Source organism: Myxocyprinus asiaticus, chromosome 16, assembly GCF_019703515.2.
Source record: "Myxocyprinus asiaticus isolate MX2 ecotype Aquarium Trade chromosome 16, UBuf_Myxa_2, whole genome shotgun sequence".
NCBI lineage: Eukaryota > Metazoa > Chordata > Actinopteri > Cypriniformes > Catostomidae > Myxocyprinus > Myxocyprinus asiaticus.
The window spans coordinates 10,564,999-10,589,095 of record NC_059359.1 but is presented as its reverse complement, the minus strand read 5'-3'; the positions used below and the strand labels follow the sequence as shown (position 1 = coordinate 10,589,095).

General features: G+C 37.2%; 1 protein-coding gene across 2 annotated transcripts in view; it reads left to right on the top strand.

Annotated features, from left to right (window-relative positions):
• nek11 (NIMA-related kinase 11) overlaps positions 1 to 24,097 on the top strand; it is an 86,779-nt gene continuing 62,682 nt past the window's right edge. For both annotated transcript variants that reach the window (XM_051721148.1, XM_051721149.1), the window contains exons 1-5: positions 1 to 198; positions 12,809 to 12,974; positions 21,400 to 21,518; positions 21,739 to 21,803; positions 22,322 to 22,448. In XM_051721148.1, coding sequence (XP_051577108.1) covers positions 23 to 198; positions 12,809 to 12,974; positions 21,400 to 21,518; positions 21,739 to 21,803; positions 22,322 to 22,448 — 653 coding nt within the window. In that variant the 5' untranslated portion in view covers positions 1 to 22. The remainder of the gene's footprint in view (positions 199 to 12,808; positions 12,975 to 21,399; positions 21,519 to 21,738; positions 21,804 to 22,321; positions 22,449 to 24,097) is intronic.

The following is a 24,097-nucleotide window of genomic DNA, read 5'->3' as shown; positions in this document are numbered from 1 at the left end:
GTCCTGGATTCATGACTGAAAAATGCCCAAATTTCGTGAACGTCCAGCCCAAGCATACTGTCATCTTGCAAGTCATATACCTCCTGTCCTCAGCAGTCTGATAGCTAACAGATACATCATCCAGCAAAGACTCGGGAAGGGAAGTTTCGGTACTGTCTACCTTGTTAAAGACACAAAGGCTGCAGCAGCAGATAGACTGTGAGTCATTTCATATTTCTCACAGCAGTGATTCACATGCAGTCTGCTTATTAGCAGCCCTTAATTTGTCATGGAAATTGATCTAATTTAATATACATAATTGCTTACTTGTATCAGTTGAAAAAGTTGTTTACATTAATCCAAGAGTGTCCTCTGGAATACATTTGACCACAGAAACAAAATGGAATTCTTGGAAAATTCTTGTACACATGAAAGCACTTGCTGAGGTAATTTCACTCAATAAGAGATATTATTATTAAATTGTTCTTGGCATAAAATAGTTCTTTCTTTTTGTTTACAAAATTCACTTCTCCTCTCCAGCCACCTGAGAGCAGCATTGCTCTTTGTTACTGCTAAATAGTCAGAATTATTTTTCCTGCCTCTATCATAATAGCTGTAATTCCTTATGATTATAAATGGTGTGTGAGCACACTCTGTATTATGCTTTCATCAGAGAACAATATTTAATCATTCATATCACTATAAGACTATGCCACGCTTAATCTCCTTTTCACTTGAGTTTTAATTTACATTGGTTTCTAGTGTAATGTAATTCCTTATTTATCTGTATAGGTACACATAGCATATTTATCTCATAGTGATGTGTCATACTGAATACACAGCTTGTCACTGTAATATTAGTTAAATCTTAAAGTCTTTGTGACTTAAAAGATTCTCAAAGCAAAAGAGTCCTGAAGCAAGGTTTTTACTGGTATTTGGATGTGTTGTAAACTATGTAGCCTAAAGTATATTGATTGCTTTTGTAGAGGACTGCAGTTGTAAACAGTCTAGTTTGCTATGGGGAAAAAAAAATACAAGACAAGAAAAAATTAAATTGTCAGTCATTATTGCAAAAGGCATTTGGTGCTTTGGTGATCATGGCAGTTTTATTTCTTACCCAGATACGACTCACAATAAATAAAAAACATTTCTTAATTTAAGACGATATTTCCAGAGGAGAACAAATATTAGTTTGTACTGTACATGGATTTGTTACGCAGCTCTCTGGAACTAGGGTTGTCATGATTACGAAATTTGGCTGACGATTAATTGTCAAACAAATAATTGCGATTATGATGATTAATTGTCTCTTTTTGAGCTTTCACGATTAATTGTCATATATGCTTCATACACATTAAGAAATCATTTTTACATATTTAACTTCAGATGATAAATCAAAGCCCCTCACACACCTGAACAGTTATAGGTAGTTGCATAAGAAAAAATATATCATCAAGACAAAAAGAAAAAATCCTGCACACTACCATAGCTTGCAAAACACGATCAGAAATTTATTAGCAACGTTTGATTACATATTTAACTTTAAATATATAAATAAAATATATAAATATACACTGGCGGCCAAAAGTTTGGAATAATGTACAGATTTTGCTGTTTCGGAAGGAAATTGGTACTTTAATTCACCAAAGTGGCATTCAACTGATCACAAAGTATAGTCACGACATTACTATTTAAAAAAAAAAAAAAAAAGTCATTTTTGATAAAATCTAGACAGGCCCCATTTCCAGCAGCCATCACTCCAACACCTTATCCTTGAGTAATCATGATATATTGCTAATTTGGTACTAGAAAATCACTTGCCTTTTTATCAAACACAGTTGAAAGCTATTTGGTTCGTTACATGAAGCTTAACATTGTCTTTGTGTTTGTTTTTGAGTTGCCACAGTATGCAATAGACTGGCATGTCTTAAGGTCAATATTAGGTCAAAAATGGCAAAAAAGAAACAGCTTTCTCTAGAAACTCATCAGTCAACCATTGTTTTGAGGAATGAAGGCTATACAGTGCTTGAAATTGCCATGAAGAGTTCATACAAAGGTGTACACTACAGTCTTCAAAGACAAAGGACAACTGGCTCTAACAAGGACAGAAAAGAGGATAAGCACATCAGAGTCTCCAATTTGAGAAATAGATGCCTCATATGTCCTCAGCTGACAGCTTCTTTAAATTCTACCTGCTCAACACCAGTTTCATGTACAACGGTAAAGAGAAGACTCAGGGGTGCAGGCCTTATGGGAAGAAGATTTTTCAAACTTTTGGCCGCCAGTGTATGTGATTTACTTTTAAGGCTTAAAAAACTGAATGACATGAAAAATCTCTCTTGAAGCTGTCTCACTCTCTGCTTGGCAAATGAATCCTCACTACAAAATCCATATCAGATGAGGAGCTGGAACAGAAAGCTAGAGAGATGCTGGTGCAAATGGAGGCCAATTAGGAAGAGTTCCCCATTTTAGCTGCCCACAAGCAAGTGGCGTCATGCCATGGGTTAGTGTTCCTTTGACACTAAGCTTTCTGCTTGTTAGCCCATCACATGCAGAGTGCTGGCACCAAATCTGAATGCCCACCTTCAGAAGACTACCACACCCCCTTTCTCTTTTAAAAACTTGTACGGCACTTCCCCTCAATTCTCATTCTTCTCTCAGCCACCCTGAAAAATCCTGCTGGGTGTGTGTTTTGTTGAAATTTCCCCAGTGGTTCCTCAATGCTGTGGACTCCTTTGTATCTTTGTGAGAGGCAAATGTCAGTGACTGCCTGCCCCTTTCCTCCAGCTGGCTTCTCACTGGGCGTTATTAACCCAGACAAATGGCTTCTTATTCTGGATTCGCCCCAAAAGTAGGACTCATCCTGTAGGTCCTTCCAAAAACTGCAATGCTTCGGCATCTGCTTTGGTGCTATATTTGCAGTCAGGCTGGATTTAATATATAGGCCGATGGTGATGTAAAGCTATAGGGATTGTTTGTTTTTAGGGTTAGCATCATTGTAAATAATGTTGCCCTCTTTACCTAAATTCAATGTATAAGACTCAAAGTATACATCAATCTCTTCAACGAAATCACTGACAAAAACGTTTGTTGACGAAGGTTTTTTTAATTTAGTCAAGATGAAAGAAAATGAAAAGAAAAAGACGCATCTTGTCGATTATTAACCGACTTTATTAAAGCATAGTGTACAATGGGGCTAAAGGTACACCTTAAGGAAAATATGCTTTTTTCTGGTCAGAAAGATCTCTGTTTTATAAGAAATAATATGGGGTGAGTAAACGATGACAACTTTCATTATTGGGTGAACTATACTTTTAGGTTTTTGAAAATGCATTCAGTGTGACACAGTCTGTGTCAAATAGAGAACAAGCTTTATCCAGATGGGGAGCCATAATAGGATGTGTGACCTTTACACAACCAACCATCTATATTAACAAAATGAATGTGAAGAGAGGAGGGCAGACTGTCAAATGCTGTAGTGTATATTATAAGTCCCACATATGTGTCAAAAGTACCAATGTGGACTGCAAAGTTTTTTCAAGAAATATTGTATTCTAAATAAAAATAAAGCAACATTGTGGCGGTGATTTAAATAGTTTACCAAAAAATTGACTCACCCTCATTTCATTCCAAACCCATATGACTTTCCCTCTTTTGTGGGCCCCCATGGAATGTTCACTTTTTAGTGGAGAACAACTTACATTTTGGTCTGTTCCTCACATAAAACTATCATATGGCATTCAGAAAGCTTAAAATATTGTGCACAAGTCATATGGACTTCTTTTATGTTGCTTTTTAGTCCTTTTTGAAGCTTGACTGCCCTGGTCACAGTCTGGTTTTGCTGTATAGGGAAAGACCAACATGAAAATTCCTAAAAATATCTCCTTTTGTAGTCAACAGAAGAAAGCAGGACATGCAGGTTTGGAGCGATATGGGGGTAATTAAATAATTACAGCATTTTTAAAGTGAACTATTCCTTAAAAAACAAAACTGACGTGTGGCCAATCTAGAGCATTCTGAATGTCATTTGTATATTTTCCCTCTAAGAGGCCAGAGGCGACTAATCTCACTTAAGGAGGGGAGCGTTTCTCTCTCCATCCCTGCTAGCCCACTTTTGTCTTGCTCTCCATGGATTTGCCTGTCAGACGAGATTCCCTGGTGATGCCTAGCAGCAATGCTTATTTCTCCTCACCTCATGATCCAGCTCTCAGTTATGCAACCCCCCACTAGACTCCAGGTCCTCTAGAAATCTCCAGTTTGTCTTCAGGCACCCAGACTCTCATGTAGGCAGGTTCCTCTCCACTTTATGCTCTGTCTCTCTCAGTCTCTCTCTCTTTCTAGCCTTTCTTTTTACACCACTGCATGACTTCAATGGTCTATGTTGCTACATCTGTTTGATTCTAGACCTTTAAACTGGTTCACTCGCTGACCTGGTACATGCATCGTAGAAATTCTGTTTCCATTTATTTATTACATTATATGGTAATTGTGACAGTGCCTTTTAGGTTTAACCGACCTAATGACACATCAAAATACAACATATTTTGTGACATCTAAAGTGACAGATACCCAAATATGATTGTTGGTAGTGTAATATCTACATACAGTACATACTGTATATAGGATACTGGAAAGGTTAAACATACCTGAACATTATGCATTGATATTGTATCCAAGCAGCGTTATCTGAAATCGGTCTAATTATGTATATGATGAGGATGATGCACCCTAATTATTTTCTGCAAAACCTCATCACAGACATAGGATGACAGTCTAATTTGGTTCAAAGTGTTGTTTATATGTATAGTAGACTAAGAAAATGTGCAGTCAGAGTCAGTCGACAGAGCCATATAATTTATTACATATTCATACCTGTTTCCTCTGATCTCTGGATTTATATGGAAAATGGAGCCATGCAGGTTAAAATTGCAAAGGGTTGTGGTTGGTTATTTGCTCAGCTCCTGTTATTGTTAAAATAGAGCTTAAATTGTCTGTGCGCCTCCAGAGAGAGACTAAGAAATGGGACATGAATGTGTGCTCAATTATTCACCACAGGAAATTTCAGTGATTGATGTTTTTTTTTTAATCGATGATAAACCATTTCCTGTCTGAAGAGGACGAGTAGAGCTTTCTTTACATTAGGATTCAGACTTCATAAACAGGTGAAATTTTGGTCATTTAAAAGGGGTAATTTAGTATTAAATTAGAAATATGTAAAATAGGAGCATTTCCACAAGTGGTCCCAGACTTTTGGACACTGTTTTTTATTCTGCATCACATAATTAGGCTACATATTTATGTTACTTATTATGTAGAATAGGCACTCTTTTGGAAGTTTAACCCATCACAGTTTTTGGTTTTTGTATTATAAAATGAGGTAATATCAAGATTGCTGGACAGCATTGTGTGTGTGTGTGTGTGTGTGTGTGTGTGTTTTATTATTATTTCAGGGTATTCCACATGACCCATATCTGTCCTTGACATAATTTTTTAGACTGAAGATTCGAATAAATGGCCTTGGAAGGGGCTCAAAACTTTATAGTGGTCTTAGTAAGAAAAATCACATTGGCTGTCAATGCACATGAGAGGAGCATCTATTTTTCTTGATCTGATAGGTATCTAACAGACAAGCGAATATAGATTAGTAGAATTTTAGAGTAAAAGGACAAGATAAATTTAGACAGTAGCACAAACATGTTGTTCAGTGAAATTCCATGTATCATACTTAAATGTGCTGTTAGCGATTTGTTTTTGTTTTTTAATGGAATTGTATGCAGAAAATGTTTCTTCTCCTTGAAAGATATCACTGAAATAAGTGTCCTGAGATATCTCACTGATCTCTTTGACAGCACTAGACTCTGTAAACAGCAAACAAAAATATGACCACAGGCCACGGACACCAGCCAGTCAGAAGACGCTGATGTGCATTCTGCCTGTCAATCATTTTGCGCATTCTCATAGTGTAGAAGTTAAAGCGGATTGTTCAGGTTTAAAAGAATAATTCACCCAAAAATGAAAATTCTCTCATCATTTACTCACCCTCATGCCATCCGAGATATGTATGACTTTCTTTCATCTGCTAAACACAAACGAAGATTTTTACAAAAATATCTCAGCTCTGTAGGTCCTCACAATGCAAGTGAATGGGTTCCAAAATTTTGACGCTTCAAAAAGCACATAAAGGCATCATAAATGTAATCCATATGACTCCAGTGTTTTAATCCATATCTTCTGAAGTGATCTGATAGGTGTGGGTGAGAAACAGATTTTAGTAAATTTTTACTAGAAATTCTTTTCCCTAGCCAGTAGGGGGCATATGCATGAAGTATGTGAATCACCAAAAACACTAGAAGAATATTGATCTGGTGGTGGCGTAGTGGGCTAAAGCACAGAACTGGTAAGCAGAAGGTTGCTGGTTCAGTACCCTCAGCCACCACCATTGTGTCCTTGAGCAACGCACTTAACTCCAGGCTGCTCCGGGGGGATTGTCCCTGTAATAAGAGGATTGTAATTCGCTTTGGATAAAAGTGTCTGCAAAATGCATAAATGTAAATGTAAATCTGTTTCTCACCCACACCTATCATATCACTTCTGAAGACATTGATTTAACCACTGTCATATGGATTACATTTATGCTGATTTATGTGATTTTTGGAGCTTCAAAATGTTGGCACCCATTCACTTGCATTGTATGGCCAAAAGAGCTGAGATATTCTTCTAACAAATTTTATTTGTGTTCTGCTGGAGAAAAAGTCATACACATTCGGGATGGCATAAGTGTGAGTAAATGATGAGATAATATTTTTCCTTTAATGTCATATTCAGATTTATAACAGCTGTCAGCTGAGGGCGCTATTTTGCTGTTGTGACTGTTGTGTTTTACAACCGTGAGAAGGCGCTCTGCATTGATGGTGGCCGGTGTCTAAATATTTTTAGCAAGTCAGTCCACTCTGCACCATATTTGGAACACTCCCGGGCAGGCTGTGATGTTTTTTTTTCAATTCAAACAAGCGACACACAAGTGCAGCTCCTATCTACTCTAATGGGGAAACACTGAAATCTTCAAAACGGGTTGGTCGGGATTATGACCAAAGAACTTATTTTAAATCAGCAGTAAAATCTGACTGACAACACTGGTATAATAAATTGTTCTGCTTTACCTCAGATTATGCTAAAAAACGAAATTTTCCCAGCTTGTATAGCTAATGCGAATGCGTGTTCTCAAGTTGACTGACAGGCGATGTCTGTATCTAAAACGCTCTTTTACCTGTGAGGTGGGATTTCTTTTTACATACGTTGACCGTTGGGCGTTCCAATTTCTACAATTCATTTTAATGGAAGTGGCCTGTCTCTGCTAAATAGTTTTGGAAAGATGGAGCATGTCTAATTCAGCGGCTTAGTCTCGTGGAAGTTCCAGAACAGCTAAAGCCACTTACAACACCTTTAAGCAGTAAGGTATGAGAGGTTGTGCTATATTGTGAGTACAGTCACAGCTAAAGGGCATTGTTTGGCACATTGCGCAGCGAAATGCTTACAATCCCTTCTGCTGTGACTATATTCACAATATTGCATGGCCTTGAGTGCCTTATTGCTTGTATGAAATGGTTACTACAAAATAAAGATATTAAAGGCACAAATCTTCATTAAAATGTTACTTCATTACTGTGGTACTTCATGCTACTTCAAATGGTGCCATCCTTCTGCTAGAAGATCTAGTGAAATTTTCTCATTTATACTGTAGATTATATTTTATTATGCTTTATGAGTGTGAATTGAATTTCATTTATGAGTTTAGTCTATCCTATAATTTCCAAGAAACTTTACTTGATATAAAGTGGATGAACACAAGCACATTGTCTTATAAACCATGCACTGTGGTGTGTAACCACCTGTATGGATGATAATATTGTCTCTGCATATACCATGTTTTGATCCCATAAACCGTTATTCAGGTGGAAGCTTCTACTGTGAAGCTGTAATCTGGCATGTCTACTGCTTTCCACAACATCAACACAAATGTTCATTATGCTCTTGTGACATAATGCATTATAAAGGTATGTTAGCTCTAATGAGACATACGAGGGAGAGGAAGTGGCCAAAATGAAATTAGATTTGGAAACTAGAAAGTGTTAGGCCAGCCTGTTACGCCTCAAATGGATATCTGTTCTCGGTTCTAGCACGTCCAACATGTGAACAGCTCCATTTAAGTGAGTCCTGGTAATGTGAGCTACAAAATGCCGTGGTCTAGTGTTTGTTGTATTAAATAAACACTGCTTGTTTTGAACTGACAAGCAATCTGTTATACACTACCAGTCAAAAGTTTTGAAACACCTATTCTTTATTATAATTTTTTTCTTCACATTTTAGAATAATAGTAAAGTCATCAAAACTATGGAATAGCATAAATGGAACTATGGGAATTATGTTGTGACTAAACAAAATCCAAAATAAATCAATCTTAAAAAACACATTACCAATTATATCTGTCTCAGCTCCCTAGAAAACATGAAAAATGAGAGCAATCCAGGGCCAGCTTTGAGCTCCTGAAGTGCACTTTCCTTGTTCCCTTTGCTGTAATAATTTTCAAGTAGAAAAGGAAACAGAATGGAGAGGTAGAGAGAAGTGAGCACAAAGGAGAGGTAAATGAGAATCCCTTTATAATGACCTGAGGGCCAATAAAAATAAAATAAAAAAGCAGGCAAGGGCAGTGTGTTCATTTCTGTTGGTGGTATTTGATTAATTCCCTTAATGTCTGGAAATAGGGTCACTCAGATGTGATTTTAAATCCCTGCCTTCTGTTAAATGCTCATTTGTATTTTTCTTCCTGCTAAAAGCCGAAGGGATTAAATTAGCCACTCTGAGCATTTCTTATTTGTCCCTTAAACTTGAATTATAAAGTGCATAAATTTTGATCAACAGACGTGGCAAACATTTTACAGCCGGCTGGACAAAAAATTATCTTTCACAGAGTTTTTCTCCAACTATCATTTGGGCAATTCTTGCTTTACAAAAATGGCTAATGATCACAAGTGCTGCATTATTCAAATCCATCAGTTTTGGGAATTTAATAATGGCATGATAATTTATGCTTATTGTTTTTATTCAGATGGATTTGCTCTGATTTTAAATTAGACTGGTTTTGGTTATCTTTCATCGGAATGCAACAGAAGATGGCTTATCTCTACTTCATTCTCGTTTCAGAAAATTACATAGGTCAAGGCAGCATTCTTTTGTTCCTCACTTCATTTTAAAGCTAAAAGCAGAATAATTACAATTACCCTTCACAATAAAACGTAACAGATGGGTTCTGGAAGTAAAAATTCCTTTCATTTTCTCCATAGAAATGGATTTTTAGCAATAATGATAATTTTTTTTAACACAGACCTATACCATGAGCTCAGAGATTATTGGGTGATTGCACTGATGTGTTTCTGTAGAAGCCGCAAGTTTGATTTCAACTTCCTTTTTTTTTTTTTATATATGTTTTTTTTAAACCATGTCAATAGTCAATTTCCCAGTGAAGAACTACATAATCTACCAATCAGAGAAGTCGCTGTTACCATGGAAACAAAACTGTGTTAAAAGAGTAGTAGTAACTTGGTGTGTGTTGTTATATACAGTATATATTTGTTTAGTCATGCACCTGCATCCAACATTTTTTTGCAGGTACTTGTTTTCCATAATTTGCTTATTTATATAAAATATATTGCTTTTGTACTTTTAATCAAGATCTGTAAAATCAATAGTTTTTAATGGTACTGTAGTTTTCTTTTAAATTGTTTACTTAATTTGAAATGCTTAATGGGATTTTAGTTCATTCCCTTATAAAAGCATAAAGTACACAGTCTTATACCTTTGTTTTTTACTCCAATTTTCTCATAATTTATTGCTTCAGATCGAATTGTTGTGATTCATCTTGGAGTTGATTGATTTGGTTCATGGCTTAGAAGTCTTTATTAAAGAATTTTATGAAATCCCTATAGAGAAAATGAATGGGAAAAATACCTCTTGAAGCAAGACCACTGAAAAAGTGGGCGGTCACTGTTGTGCTCTATTTGTAAGCTAATGACACACTGAATTTAGAGTGTTGCCCTGGCTTCACCATCCCTTCTCTAAGTTTAAAAAGGTCAGAGAAAACAATCTGTCCTCCTCTAAATGACATTTTTTAGGTCCACACTACAGCTGGTAATTGAGGAACGTGACACTTGTATAAACAGTGTATCTGAGCAGAGGTAGCATGGCTCGGGCAACAGGAAATTGAAGAGATACTGTGGATAATTAAAGCCTGAACAGGCAATGAGATGAGCAGGTTGATTTTGGGGCTCTTGAAAAACTCACAGAAAGAAGTCAAAAATATGGGGCTAGCACTGGGCTGAAAACAACTTCCAATTTTTATTTTTCCATTTGGTTTAGCTGTCAGTCTAGTGCTTTCTGTGAAATTAGGGTATTTGAACAGAACATGCACACAAAGTCAGCAGTAGGTGATGAACTGCATAATGCTGCGTTGGACATTCATATTTGTTTTCTATTTATAAATCATAAAATTCTTCTTCTGGGCCTGTGTCCCTGAAGATCTGCAGATCTAATACGTTGTGTATGCTAAGGCAAGCAATACTATTACTTTAGCTCATACTCAAAAATACTAGACTTCTGTGTGCACCCATCCAGCACCGTTCATGCTACAGACACAAATTAAACATTTAAATATTGAAACTTTACTGTAACTTGAGGAATCATGAGGAATCAAATTTTCCTTGATACGTTTACGGATAACAGGTCATTCTACGATAAAAACATTCTGTAAAAATTTAGAGCTCAAAACTAAATCCCCAATGCAATAAAAGCATTTATTGAAACCAAGCTGCAAAAATGCCTTGTTCTCTACTTCCGTGACTTCCCTAAGTCACTGGGGGCCCATTAATTAATGACTGCCTCTACAACAACATCAACCCCTCCTTTACATCATTGCAACCTTGACCCCACACACTGGTACTCAGTTCGTAAACACAGAGAGAGAGAGAGAGAGAGCGCAGGACAAACAGGCCTAGTGTGGCCTAACTATTCCTGAACACCAAAGGGGACTCATCTGGACTATTATTTTTGTATATAAACATGCACTAAAAAGATGTCTTTGACCGTTGTCATGTATCTCACACCACTTATAAAAGATGCTGTGTCAAGTTACAACTCTGAAAAGGAGATGCCATTCTGTGTTCTTTCAGCTGCTCTGCCTCTTGCTGGACGTGTTCTTGCACCCATCTGCGCTATTTTTAATTGTTGGTGTATGTAAACATGCACTAGATGGACATCTTTGACCATTTTGATGCATTTCTGGTGATGTGTGCCTCAGTGCAAGATGATACTGTGTGTGTGTGTGTGTGTGTGTCTTGTTTCACTGTGCTTTGGACTGTGTATGTGCATTTTTTTTTTTTTTTGGCTCATATTAGCATGGATTGCTTGTGAACCAGTCATAATATGATTCAAGCTTTGAAAGGAACTGTTATTGAAGGATAGGGTAGTTAAAAACACTATTGGACCCGATCGCAAAACCGTAAGTAAACAGTTTAATTCATTAATGTTTCAAATGTCACGACTGTTTTATAGTTTATGATGCTGCTGTGCTTAAGGGAACATTTTAATATATTCGGATGCAATGTGTTGTATGTGCGTTATGTGTAAACCCTGAAATTTATTTTTATAATGTTGTGGAGCTTGTTCATTCTCTTCTAATTGAGTTTCAAATATGGCTGTAATCGAGGGGCTGCACGATGTTAGCCAATCATAATACTGGCCATTTATGTTGAAGTTTAAAGGAGGCACTTGACCAAAACAGTGTTTCAGACAGAGGGCCAAAGACAGGGTGGAAAATGATCATATATTACTAAATTATGACCGTTTTGGTACAAAAAACAAACAAAAAAAAAAATTTATAAGTGGACGATGAGGAAGAAAATAGAATTATATATATATATAAAAAAAAAAAAAAAAAAAAAAAAAAAGAGTATGTCATAATATAAGCCCTGAGGAAGATGCTTTTTGCCACCCCCTCTTTTGCCTGCAAGAGTTGTTGTTAATTTGCTTATCAGAGGTTGCACGATTTCAGAAGCCAGCAGTCAGTGTTGACAGAAAACAACAGCTATTCTATCATACATGAGAAGGAGAGTCTGATGGAATATGAGACCTTTAATGTAAAGCCAGACAAACTGATCAGGTTTTCACAATGTGTCATATTTCAGGGAATCATTTTCATATGGGAAACTTCTATGTTATATATTAAAGCATATTACAGCCACTTGCTTGTGATTTTTTTATATAAAATTTAGGAGATTCAAATATGAAGAACATTTGCAGACTCATTAAAATCATAATCAAATGGTCAAATGTTATTTGTAATATTTTATGGTATTTTGTTTTCATTGAAGGATCAAAGCTGTTCTTAAAGGTAGAGTATGTGTTTTCTTTTTATGTTAAAACACTTTCCCCTAAACTTTCTCCTAGCTTAGTAACTAATATTACTTTAAGTAATCCGTTTGCAGGTTGATTCCCCTCAAGTATAAACAATGTGGCTTTGTCCACTTTTCAGTTTGGTTGAGCATCTTAACCAGCTCAACCAATGGCGTGAGTTTGGTGTGGGACTTTCTGTTTGGCAAGTGACAGACGGGGGGACTGCTTGGGAAACCTATTTGAGAATATTATTTTTGCAATTCTGTTTGACACTAGTGGTGCAGAAATTACACACTTGACCTTTAAGGAGACCAAGACATAACAAATGAAGTCAAAATATTTCCTTGATTTGACTCTTCTTTCGTTGCTGTGTTTTGATGTCCAGGAAAGTGCTGAAGGAGATTCCTGTTGGAGGTTTAAAACCCAATGAGACGGTCCAGGCAACTCAAGAAGCTCAGCTTCTCTCTCAGATGAACCATCCTGCCATCCTCAAGTTCTACAGCAGCTTCCTGGAGAGAGACTCCTTCTGCATCATCACAGAGTATTGTGAGGTAATCTTATAGGTTGGATCTTATAGTCATAATTGGTCTGAGGCAAGTAAAGCTGAAATAGTCTTGTCTTGATAAACTATGTTAAGCCTCTGGTGGTCACATTACGAATGAATTCCAAATGTCATTTTTCTTTTTCAAAGAGCACTTTGGGAAGGAACGCTATTTGTAGGGTTGTACCAAATAAAAGTGAACGATGGAATCCGTTCACGAAGATCGTTAACAAAGTGCACAGAAGATAGTTGCTTTAAGGAAGTAATTTTGCCAATTACAGTGCATCCGGAAAGTATTCACAGCGCTTCACTTTTTCCACATTTTGTTATGTTACAGCCTTATTCCAAAATGGATGAAATTCATTATTTCCCTCAAAATTCTACAAACAATACCCCATAATGACAACGTGAAAGAAGTTTGTTTGAAATCTTTGCAAATTTATAAAAAATAAATAAAATAAAATAAAAAAAATCACACGTACATAAGTATTCACAGCCTTTGCTCAATACTTTGTTGAAGCACCTTTGGCACCAATTACAGCCTCAAGTTTTTTTGAGTATGATGCTACAAGCTTGGCACACCTATTTTTGGGCAGTTTCTCCCATTCTTCTTTGCAGGACCTCTCAAGCTCAGTCAGGTTGGATGGGGAGCGTCGGTGCACAGCCAATTTCAGATCTCTCCAGAGATGTTCAATCGGGTTCAAGTTTGGGCTCTGGCTGGGCCACTAAAGGATATTCACAGAGTTGTCCCGGAGCCACTCCTTTGTTATCTTGGCTGTGTGCTTAGGGTCGTTGTCCTGTTGGAAGATGAACCTTTGCCCCAGTCTGAGGTCCAGAGCGCTCTGGAGCAGGTTTTCATCAAGGATGTCTCTGTACATTGCTGCATTCATCTTTCCCTCGATCCTGACTAGTCTCCCAGTTCCTGCCACTGAAAAACATCCCCACAGCATGATGCTGCCACCACCATGCTTCACTGTAGGGATGGTATTGGCCAGGTGATGATGCCTGGTTTCCTCCAGACATGACGCTTGCCATTCAGGCCAAAGAGTTCAATCTTTGTTTCTCATGGTCTGAGAGTCCTTCAGGTGCCTTTTGGCAAACTCCAGGCGGGCTGTCATGTGCCTTTTACTGAGGAGTGGCTTCCATCTGGCCACTCCACCATGCAGGCCTGATTGGTGGAGTGCTGCAGAGATGGTTGTTCTTCTGGAAGGTTCTCCTCTCTCCACAGAGAAATGCTGGAGCTCTGTTAGAGTGACCATCGGGTTCTTGGTCACCTCCTTGACTAAGGCCCTTCTCCCCAGATCGCTCAATTGGCCAGGCCGCCAGCTCTAGGAAGAGTCCTGGTGGTTCCAAACTTCTTCCATTTACGGATGATGGAAGCCACTGTGCTCATTGGGACCTTCAGTGCTGCAGAAATTTTTCTGTACCCTTTCCCAGATCTGTGCCTCGATACAATCCTGTCTCGGAGGTCTACAGACAATTCCTTGGACTTCATGGCTTGGTTTGTGCTCTGACATGCACTGTTAACTGTGGGACCTTATATAGACAGGTGTGTGCCTTTCCAAATCATGTCCAATCAACTGAATTTACCACAGGTGGACTCCAAGTTGTAGAAACGTCTCAAGGATGATCAGTGGAAACAGGATGCACCTGAGCTCAATTTTGAGTGTCATGGCAAAGGCTGTGAATGCTTATGTACATGTGATTTTTTTCATTTTTTATTTTTAATAAATTTGCAAAGATTTCAAACAAACTTCTTTCACGTTGTCATTATGGGGTATTGTTTGTAGAATTTTGAGGAAAATAATGAATTTAATCCATTTTGGAATAAGGCTGTAACATAACAAAATGTGGAAAAAGTGAAGCGCTGTGAATACTTTCCGGATGCACTGTATGATCACTTAATTCTGGGTTGTGATTTTAAGCGCTCAAACACCACATGGAAAGACAGTACTGAATTTCAATTAAACTAGACATAGGGATGCTATATTTAATGCAAAAGTTTTATTTGCCACAAAAACCTTAGATCAATTTTACTTGTATGTTTTTAAAGGATTATTCTGGGTTCAATTCAAGTTAAGCTCAATCACCTGCATTTGTGGCATAATATTGTTTACAACAAATATTAATGTTGACTTGCCCCTCCTTTTCTTTAAAAAAAGCAAAAATCTGGGTTACAGTGAGGCACTTACAATGGAAGTGAATGGGGCCAATCTGTAAACATTAAAATACTATTTAAAAATTATGGCCACAAGAAATAAACAGTATGCATGTAAACATAATTTTAATGTGATAAATCGCTTACTAACATTTTCTGTGTAAAGTTATAGCCAATTTTACAACTTCGTTGCCATGACGACATAATCTCATCAAACCCTAAAATGACCACTTTACAAAATCAGATCAAAAAGAGATCAGCAGTTAAAAAATTCTGAAACCAGCCCATCTGGCACCAACAATCATGCCACGGTTGAATCACTGTGATCACATTTTTCCCCATTCTGATGGTTGATGTGAACATTAACTGAAGCTCCTGACCCGTATCTGCGTGATTTTATGCATTGCACATGAATGGATGATTAGATAATCGCATGAATAATTAGGTGTACAGTACATGTTTTCCTAATAAAGTGCTCGTTGAGTGTATATTTTATAATGACAACAAAACTGTATAATTGACCATTGTCCCAGGTAACCCATTTCCTCCCTAGCTGTGCTTGTTTACATTGCGGTCTCTTTCTTCTCACATAATTTTACATAATTTTACTCACTAAATTTAGTCATTTAGCAGATGTTTTTACAAAGGATGAATATAAGCAATTTATCATACAAAAGTCAACAATATATCTTCAGTATTGCACTGCCAAGTTCTCAAAGTGGCTGGAGTAGTAAAGATGCTAGTGCATAACAAAATAATAATATATACATAACAAAATAATTTAAACCCAAATCAATATTTATTTATTTGGCAAGAAGCCATGTATTTAGGGGAATAGTGTACTACAGTCAGCTGATAGTTACCACAAACAAACCTTTTCACCTTGTCAGGGTTTATTTTGCGATAATGACCATACTGTAAATCCCTTACACATTAGGTGGTGTTCACACCAAACTTGTGTTTGTGTCTGTCTGTGCTGTTTTCCAGTTATTTTTCTATGTAAACATGCCCTAGATGGACGTGTTTGACCGTTGCGCCACATCGCACTCTTTTCGTCTTGTTTTTTTCAGTGTGCAGGAAAGACACTTTTTAGATGCCTTGTCAAGTTCAAGAACTATAACTTTGAAAAACTGCTCTTGAGACACCTGTTAATGCTGTTTTGAATGTGTTCTTTGTGCCTTGGATTGCTGTATGTCATGTGGAGTTGTGACTCTTCATTTCTACGGCGCACAAGATGGATCTCCGTTATTATGAGCATGTGCTTTGAGTCCCATTCTCCCAGATACTCGGAATAAAGGACAGGGCCTGCGATTGATCTTGTGCCTCTCTCGTTCTCAATGAGTCAAGGTTTGCTCTGATCTACACCACTGGAAAAAAGCAAGAGAAAAAAAAGCTTATGAATAGAATGAAAGCGTACCTCTGCTTCCGGCTTCTATCCCACCGCATTCTTTTTCCCTTTCATCTTGTGCACATTTGTTGAGGCGTTTCACAGAGTTTGAGTTGCATCACAGATACTCGCTATAATCAAACGGATACTCATTGATCTCTGATCTTCTGTCTGTAGTGAACATGTCTAACTGCTTCCCTCTGTTTCTTAAGGTGTCTGTGTAAAATGGTTAAAGACCCTTATATTTCCTCAATTTGCACCCGTAGAGCTTTTAAAATGTGATATAGGACAAAGAACTTTTGTATAAATCTCATGAAAGTCAAAGAAATGTCCGGGTCATATTTTACCCCAAAAGATTATGCGGGAAGATTTTCATTTTTGGGTAAACTGTTCCTTTAAAATGTTTTGCATCATAACATTATTGTCATAACAATTAAGTACATTTCAGCCTACTAAAATTCCCAAAAACATATAGGCCTATATGATTGTAATAGTAAAATATAATTGTAAGCATACATTATGGTAGTGTTTATTGTGCTTAATTAATGCTGATGTCTAGACTGGATGATTTTCAGAGTGACATTTTTGTGCTACACTAATGGGAATTAAAGAGATTAGGAGGAATTTGCTTAATTGTCATGGAAATAATTTCACAATTCAAAGATTTCAGGGGCTGCCAGATTAAAAAAGAAAGAAAAACAATAAATATGCAGGTCTTTAAAATTGAAAGTCTGTGACTGTATTCTAGACAGTCTACAAAATAATAATAGACTGTGTGTGTTTACTGATTGTATGGTATACCACCATGCAATTTGCAGAAATGGTACCTTTTGATATAGTCACAAGACAAATATTCCGTTATAAATTAATTAAACATTTCCTCTACATGACTCACTGCAGATCTCATTACCTCCCACTTCTTGGATTAATGTCATGTTTCCATACTAAGAGCCACCCAGCATAATAAGCACACATACACAAAAGAAGAAAGGGGGTGGTTCTTTGCCTGTGCTGGATCTGGCTTCCTATTAGAAGCAGGTGTAGGTGGGAATCATTAAGGGTATGGGAAGCCATTATTATGCTTCAACACTTTACCCCCTTCATGAACGCACACACAGATACACACACTTACATAAAAGAAGTTATCTGATTGCCACAGAGCTTTTTGCACCTGAGGGGTTGTGCGGTAACAGCTGAGCTGATAAAGGATGGAGCTCTGCTCTCTAATGATATGACTCAGATCTGTCGATGTCAGTCATCAGCTGGCCAGTTCTCAACCCGCCATCTGTGCTAAGAAACCTCCCATCACAAGGTTTCAAAGTGTCGACTGAGAGCTCAAAAGAGACGACTGAGTCCTCAGAAAACACATTCCATAACTTTAAAGGTGCACAAATAATTATTTTTGTTTCATTTGCTCAAGGGGTCAAGGTTTGACTGGTTAGCATGGCCCAGTTAGCATGCTGGTGGATGCCGTCTACACTTTTCTGGGAGCAAAGCGCATCTAACACCATTGATGTCTGTCTTATCTAATGAAATGGCATTTTTTGCAAGCAACATAAATTGCAAATATATTATATTATAGTAAAAACTGACTGTTCTTTGGAGGGCTCTTAAAAGCATGAAATTGACTTATATTTTTCAGTTTTCTTCCTTTAAATTGTTGTTGTGCTGCTATCACCAAATCAGAATTCAGTATGTTATGATGTAATTTAGTCACATTACAGCTCAGGTGATTGTCTCAGAAAAACCTGTCATTATACATAGGTGCCTTTGTTTGTTCCTGGCAGGCAGCTGATGCCCTATCTCTAATCCTTACAATATGGAGCCTTTAAGGCTGAGTACCCTGCCAGGAACAACCTGAGGAACCTTTCTCCTATCGCAGAAAAACCCGAACCAGCTGCTCATGAGCAAAAATGGCCATGCACCAGCTAAGCAACTGCTATTTGAATAAACTAGAATGCCAGCATATAGCCAGGTATTTTAGATCTCCTTAGTTTCACTATTTTTTTTAAATGGAAAAAAATTATTTGCTTCACCTTTTTTTTTTTTGGACAAATGAAAGCATTCATTTCTATGAAGGTGCAACTGTCCTACAGGGAGGTTTTCATTATTTCTGTTAATAATGCAATGCTTATTCAAAAATGAATTTCTCTATTAAACCTTTGCACTCATGAAAAGCATTGGTGAAAGCTTTTTAAAGCATTCAAGGAGGCTTTTTGAGTAATGATGGTCATAACCATGTATAAATACATTAGGGGATGACTAATCAGCCATCAAACATCCCAATTACACTCATAAAGCGAATCTTTTCTCGCTCGGACGAGCAGTGAGACCTCCTTATATTGAGGGAACACTGAGCAAACACTTTCGGGAAGGCTTATCCAAAGACACTTCAAATGAACTAGGAAACCAGCAAGATGCCTGCACAGGGTGCTAATCTGACTCCTTAGACTGCCTGTCATTACATTAATGATTGAAGACTGTCTTAATGGAACTCACTCAAGACACTGATGAATGTCTGTTGTTATTGAAATGAGGGATGCTGAGATCAGCTCTGTTTTCAGATGTAGCTGCACATTAGGTTTCTCATTAAAGAGATTGATTATACTATGGGTGGTATGAGAATAAAACAGAGGGATCCTTAAATATGCTGCATGTTCATATGATTTCATCATTCATTTAAAATTTCAGTAGTGCTGTTCAGTTTAAAGTCCTGAAACACATAAAAGGTTTGGTTAACATTACTTGAAGAGGCTTAACTGCTATGTTCTAAATTACACATAGTCATACCTACAACGTAAATTAAAAAATAGTTGTGTGTGTAGGGGGGCCTTGGTAGCTCAGCGAGTATTGACGCTGACTAGCACCCATGGAGTCACGAGTTGGAATCCAAGGCGTGCTAAGTGACTCCAGCCAGGTCTCCTTAGCAACCAAATTGGCCTGGTTGCTAGGGAGGGTAGAGTCACATGGTGTAACCTCCTCGTGGTCGCTATAATGTGTGGTTCTCGCTCTCGGTGGGGTACGTGGTGAGTTGTGCGTGGATGCCGCGGAGAATAGTGTGGTCCTCCACATATGCTACGTCTCCGCGGTAATGCGCTCAACAAGGCACATGATAAGATGCGTGGATTGATGGTCTCAGTTGCGGAGGCAACTGAGATTTGTCCTCCGCCACCCGGATTGAGGCGAGTCACTACACCACCACGAGGACTTAGAGCGCATTGGGAATTGGGCATTCCAAATTGGGGAGAAAAGGGGAGAAAATAAAAAAATGAAAAAAAATTAAATAGTTGTGTGCTGAAAAAAAAAACTTGACTGTGGCGAAATTTTGTGGCAGTATCGTGGTGAATTTTCCACTGTGTGGCGCTAAAAGCGAGTTACATTTTCTCCAAAATGTATGAGTTTTTAAAGGTTAATTGCTCTATTGAGTTTTAAATAAACAAAATGTACCCTATCTGATAGTGTCATAAAAAGCAAATGTGAGATGAAAAATGCAATTGCTAAAGCAACCATGTAATTTTGTGTTGCTTTTGACACTTTCAACTTTCCATGTCAACTTGTGTGCTCCTAATATCCTTTGCATCGCAAGCGCAGTGTTGTATCACTTGAGCAGATGTGCAATCTGATCGCACTTAAACTAGCTTGTAAATGTAGTTGGATATGTAATGCAAATGTTAAAATATATCACCTTACAAGTCATGGACAATTTTTTTTTCTTGCAAGCAACATAAAACACATATATTTCATTATATTAAAGTAGATGCTTTGCGTATGCTCTTTAAAGCATGAAATCAACTTAAATTTTACCCTGACTACTGCCTTTGATATCACAATTCAGGATAGTTGCTTATTAAGGGTTCTGGTGCCATAAGCCAATCAGTGTTGTTAACTCACACACTTGTTCTGTAAACAGAAAGTGGGCTGTAGTGTTGCCACTATTTTCAAGCATTCTTACTAGCCCATGTGTATTGAAAATATACAGTACAAAAAAAAAAAAAAAAAAAAACCTTTGCCGAAAACATTTGCTTTGTTTTGTAAATGATTTTTGGGTAAGATGTTCCTTTTAATGACACTCAAATTGACTTAATCATTAGTTGCATATAAGTGAATTACTATTGGGTTTTCAGTAGTGGGTACGCTCTTTGTTTTTCTCTCTTGCCCTTTTTCACGCTCCCTGCAGAGATCTCAGGAGACACTGGGCACTGTGACTGGTGCTGCCAGCGTGTGTGTGAGGAGGGAAATGTGGGTTTGTCTGAAGTGTAAATAGGAGCCCAGACTCACTTTTTTAAAAGATTTACCATTCCACTAATATGAAGGGAGAGAGATCAAAGAAATTTTAAATAAGACTGTATTTTGACTACTCTGTGTAGCTAGTGTGCCAATGCTTCTTGTAAAAGAGAATGGGATTTTTCTCTTAAAGGAATAGTTAATTCAAAAATTTAAAAATCATAAAATCTATCATAACATTATTTCATGCGACTCATTCATCAAATTCCAAGTATTCTGAAGGCATATGGTAGGTTTTTGGAGAGAAACCACCTGAAAAGTCACTCGTTGTGTATTCATGAGTGGATGAGAGAAGCTTGTTCACAGATGCTCGCGTTCACGAAATTGCATTGTTTTTATGAAGACTTGAGCCACTGTGAATGAGCTTTTCTCATAGCACCCATGAATGCACAATTTAAAAATTTTCTCTGAAATGTGACCTAAATTTCAGGTTGTTGTTCATTAAAACCTATTTTGCCATTGTATTGAAAAGACGGACCGGGATATTCACACATTTTTTCTTCTTTTGTGTTCCACATAATTCATACGGGTTTGAAATGACAAGTGGTTGAGTAAATTATGACATAATTTCTCTCTCTCGCTCTTTCATTTCTTTGTGTTTTTCAGGACAAAGATTTGGACTGTAAGTTGGAAGAGCTGAAACACACAGGCAGGACATTATCAGAGCCTCAGGTCTGTGAATGGCTCTGCCAGCTACTGTTGGGAGTACATTACATACATCAGAGGTGAGAAGAGAACACAGCCCCACTTCTTCCTCATGAATAATTCAAAACTGACCCATTTTCTATTTTTACACTGAAAATTCTTTGTTTTAATTCAGTTTTAGAACTCGCCATTACATACAAATTTTCAGTTTTACAAGGCAGATATGCCCACAATGCAAAAACAAAGTATTTTCTCTCCACTGGTTCACTCTCAATTGACTTGTTTGCTTTCTTTGTACAGGAGAATACTTCACAGAGATCTGAAGGCCAAAAATATATTTTTAAGGAAGAACATTGTTAAGATAGGTAAGCCCTGCCTTGGCAGCCCAAGGGATGCTTGATTTGTATTTGATGTTGCCGCAATGCTTCAAAAGGGACTTTTAATAGAACGGAAAGCTCAAACACTTGCCGTTCTGTAAAATGGGCCTTTTATAGACCGTTAAGACACTTATCTATGAAGAAACAGGATCATTACCTAGTTAAAAGAATATACAGCGGTCAGCAGACAGTTTAGACAGATGCAAAAAACAGTTTTCATTTTCTTCTTTCAAGAACAAATTGATTTTGATTTAAAGTTTTAGCTGATTTTGGTTTAAGGTCGTGAATATTGTTTTTATGTATTCAGAATCATGATATTCAGCAGACTCACTTAAACGCTGATGTGTGCACTCATGTCACTATGTAATTTGTGCGTTAGGCTGCCAAAGTAAAAGGGATTTCTTGTTTTCAGTTTTTCGATTTAATTTTGCACATTGTTTAAAGTGAAATATAGGTTTAAAGTCTGTTGCTGATGGTACTTTATCTTTATCAACTCGTCTTTGAAGGTGACTTTGGTGTGTCCTGCCTGTTGATGGGGTCATGTGACCTGGCGACTACCTTCACTGGTACACCATACTACATGAGCCCTGAGGCCCTTAGCCACAAAGGTTATGACTCCAAATCTGACATCTGGTAGGAATAACACTGCCTTTGCCATCTCTGTTCATGTCATTTCACTTAATTTCTGACCAACAAAGACTTTTGTGAAAAAGTGGCTTATAGTATATGACACACATTTACTGTATGTGTGTATATATATTTGCTCACTCACCGGCCACTTTATTGGGTACACATTTACATCTACATATTCATGCGATTATCTAATCAGCCAATCGTGTGACAGCAGTGTAATGTATAAAATCATGCATATATGGGTCAGGAGCTTCAGTTAATGTTCACATTAACCATCAGAATGGGGAAAAAATTTGATCTCAGTGATTTAGTCTATGATGTGACTGTGCCAGATGGGCTGGTTTGAGTATTTCTGTAACTGCTGATCTCCTGGGATTTTCACGAACAACAGTCTCCAGAGTGTAAAGAGAATGGTGCGAAAAATAAAAACACCCAGTGAGGGGCAGAAAAAATCTTGTTAATGTTAGAGTTCAGAGGAGAATGTCCAGATTGGTTCGAGCTGACAGAAAGGCTACGGTAACTCAGATAAACCCTCTGTACAATTGTATTGAGCAGAATAGTATCTCAGAATGCACAACACATCGAACCTTGAGGCGGATGGGTTACAACAGCAGAAGACCACGTTAGGTTCCACTTTTGTCAGCCAAGAACAGAAAACTGAGGCTGCAGTGGGCCTACCATTTGTGTTCCTCTGCAGAAATCCAGATTTGTCATACCAGGCGATGTTTTTCTAATCGTCTACGGTCCAGTTTTGGTGAGCCTGTGCCTACTGCAGCCTCAGTTTCCTGTTCTAAGCTGACAGTAGTGGTACACGGAGGGGTCTTCTGCTGCTGTAGTCTATCCCCTAGTGTGTTTACACCCAAGATGATTGGCAACATGTGTGATCAGCATACATATTTTTTTTTATCAAGAGAGAGTTCCTGTTATGTTTTAACCTTGTAGCTTTACAAGTGTTTTTCGTAATATTTAAAAATTTACATTTGAATGTGTGTTATTTTGTATTTTGTGCATATGTAATGTATATAACTTCCAGAATGACTTGTAATGTCTTATAACCACTTAAAAATATCTTATGACTGTTTATAAGAAGACTTTGATTTTGTTGCTTTACTTAAAGCATACCTAATATATTATAACTACAGATAAAATTGGATGTTGCTTGTGTTATAATGCATTATACTCTAAGGTATAACTATGAATAGGTAAGTATTATAATGTAATATAATTGTGGTTACAATTATTTATGAGAAGTTAAAACATATTATAAGGTGTATTATGAGACATTACTAATTCATTATAATGCCTTTACAATATATTAATATGGGCTTCATAGAAAGTGTTACCAAATATATATATATATATATATATATATATATATATATATATATATATATATATATATATATATATATAAACAAATATGGATACTTACAGTATGCATATTATATCTGTAGGTTTATTATTTGAAACCTGTGAAATGTAGTGCTAGAAGTATTCTTGTACTATCTTTCTTTAAAATAAATTCCACTTGGTATGATATTTTGATCATTATTTAATGCATAGAAAATTCATGGCACGCGACAGTTCTTAAAAAGCAGCAAGTCAGAAAATCCCCCTTCAAGATCATCTCTACATAGGTCTTTAGCATC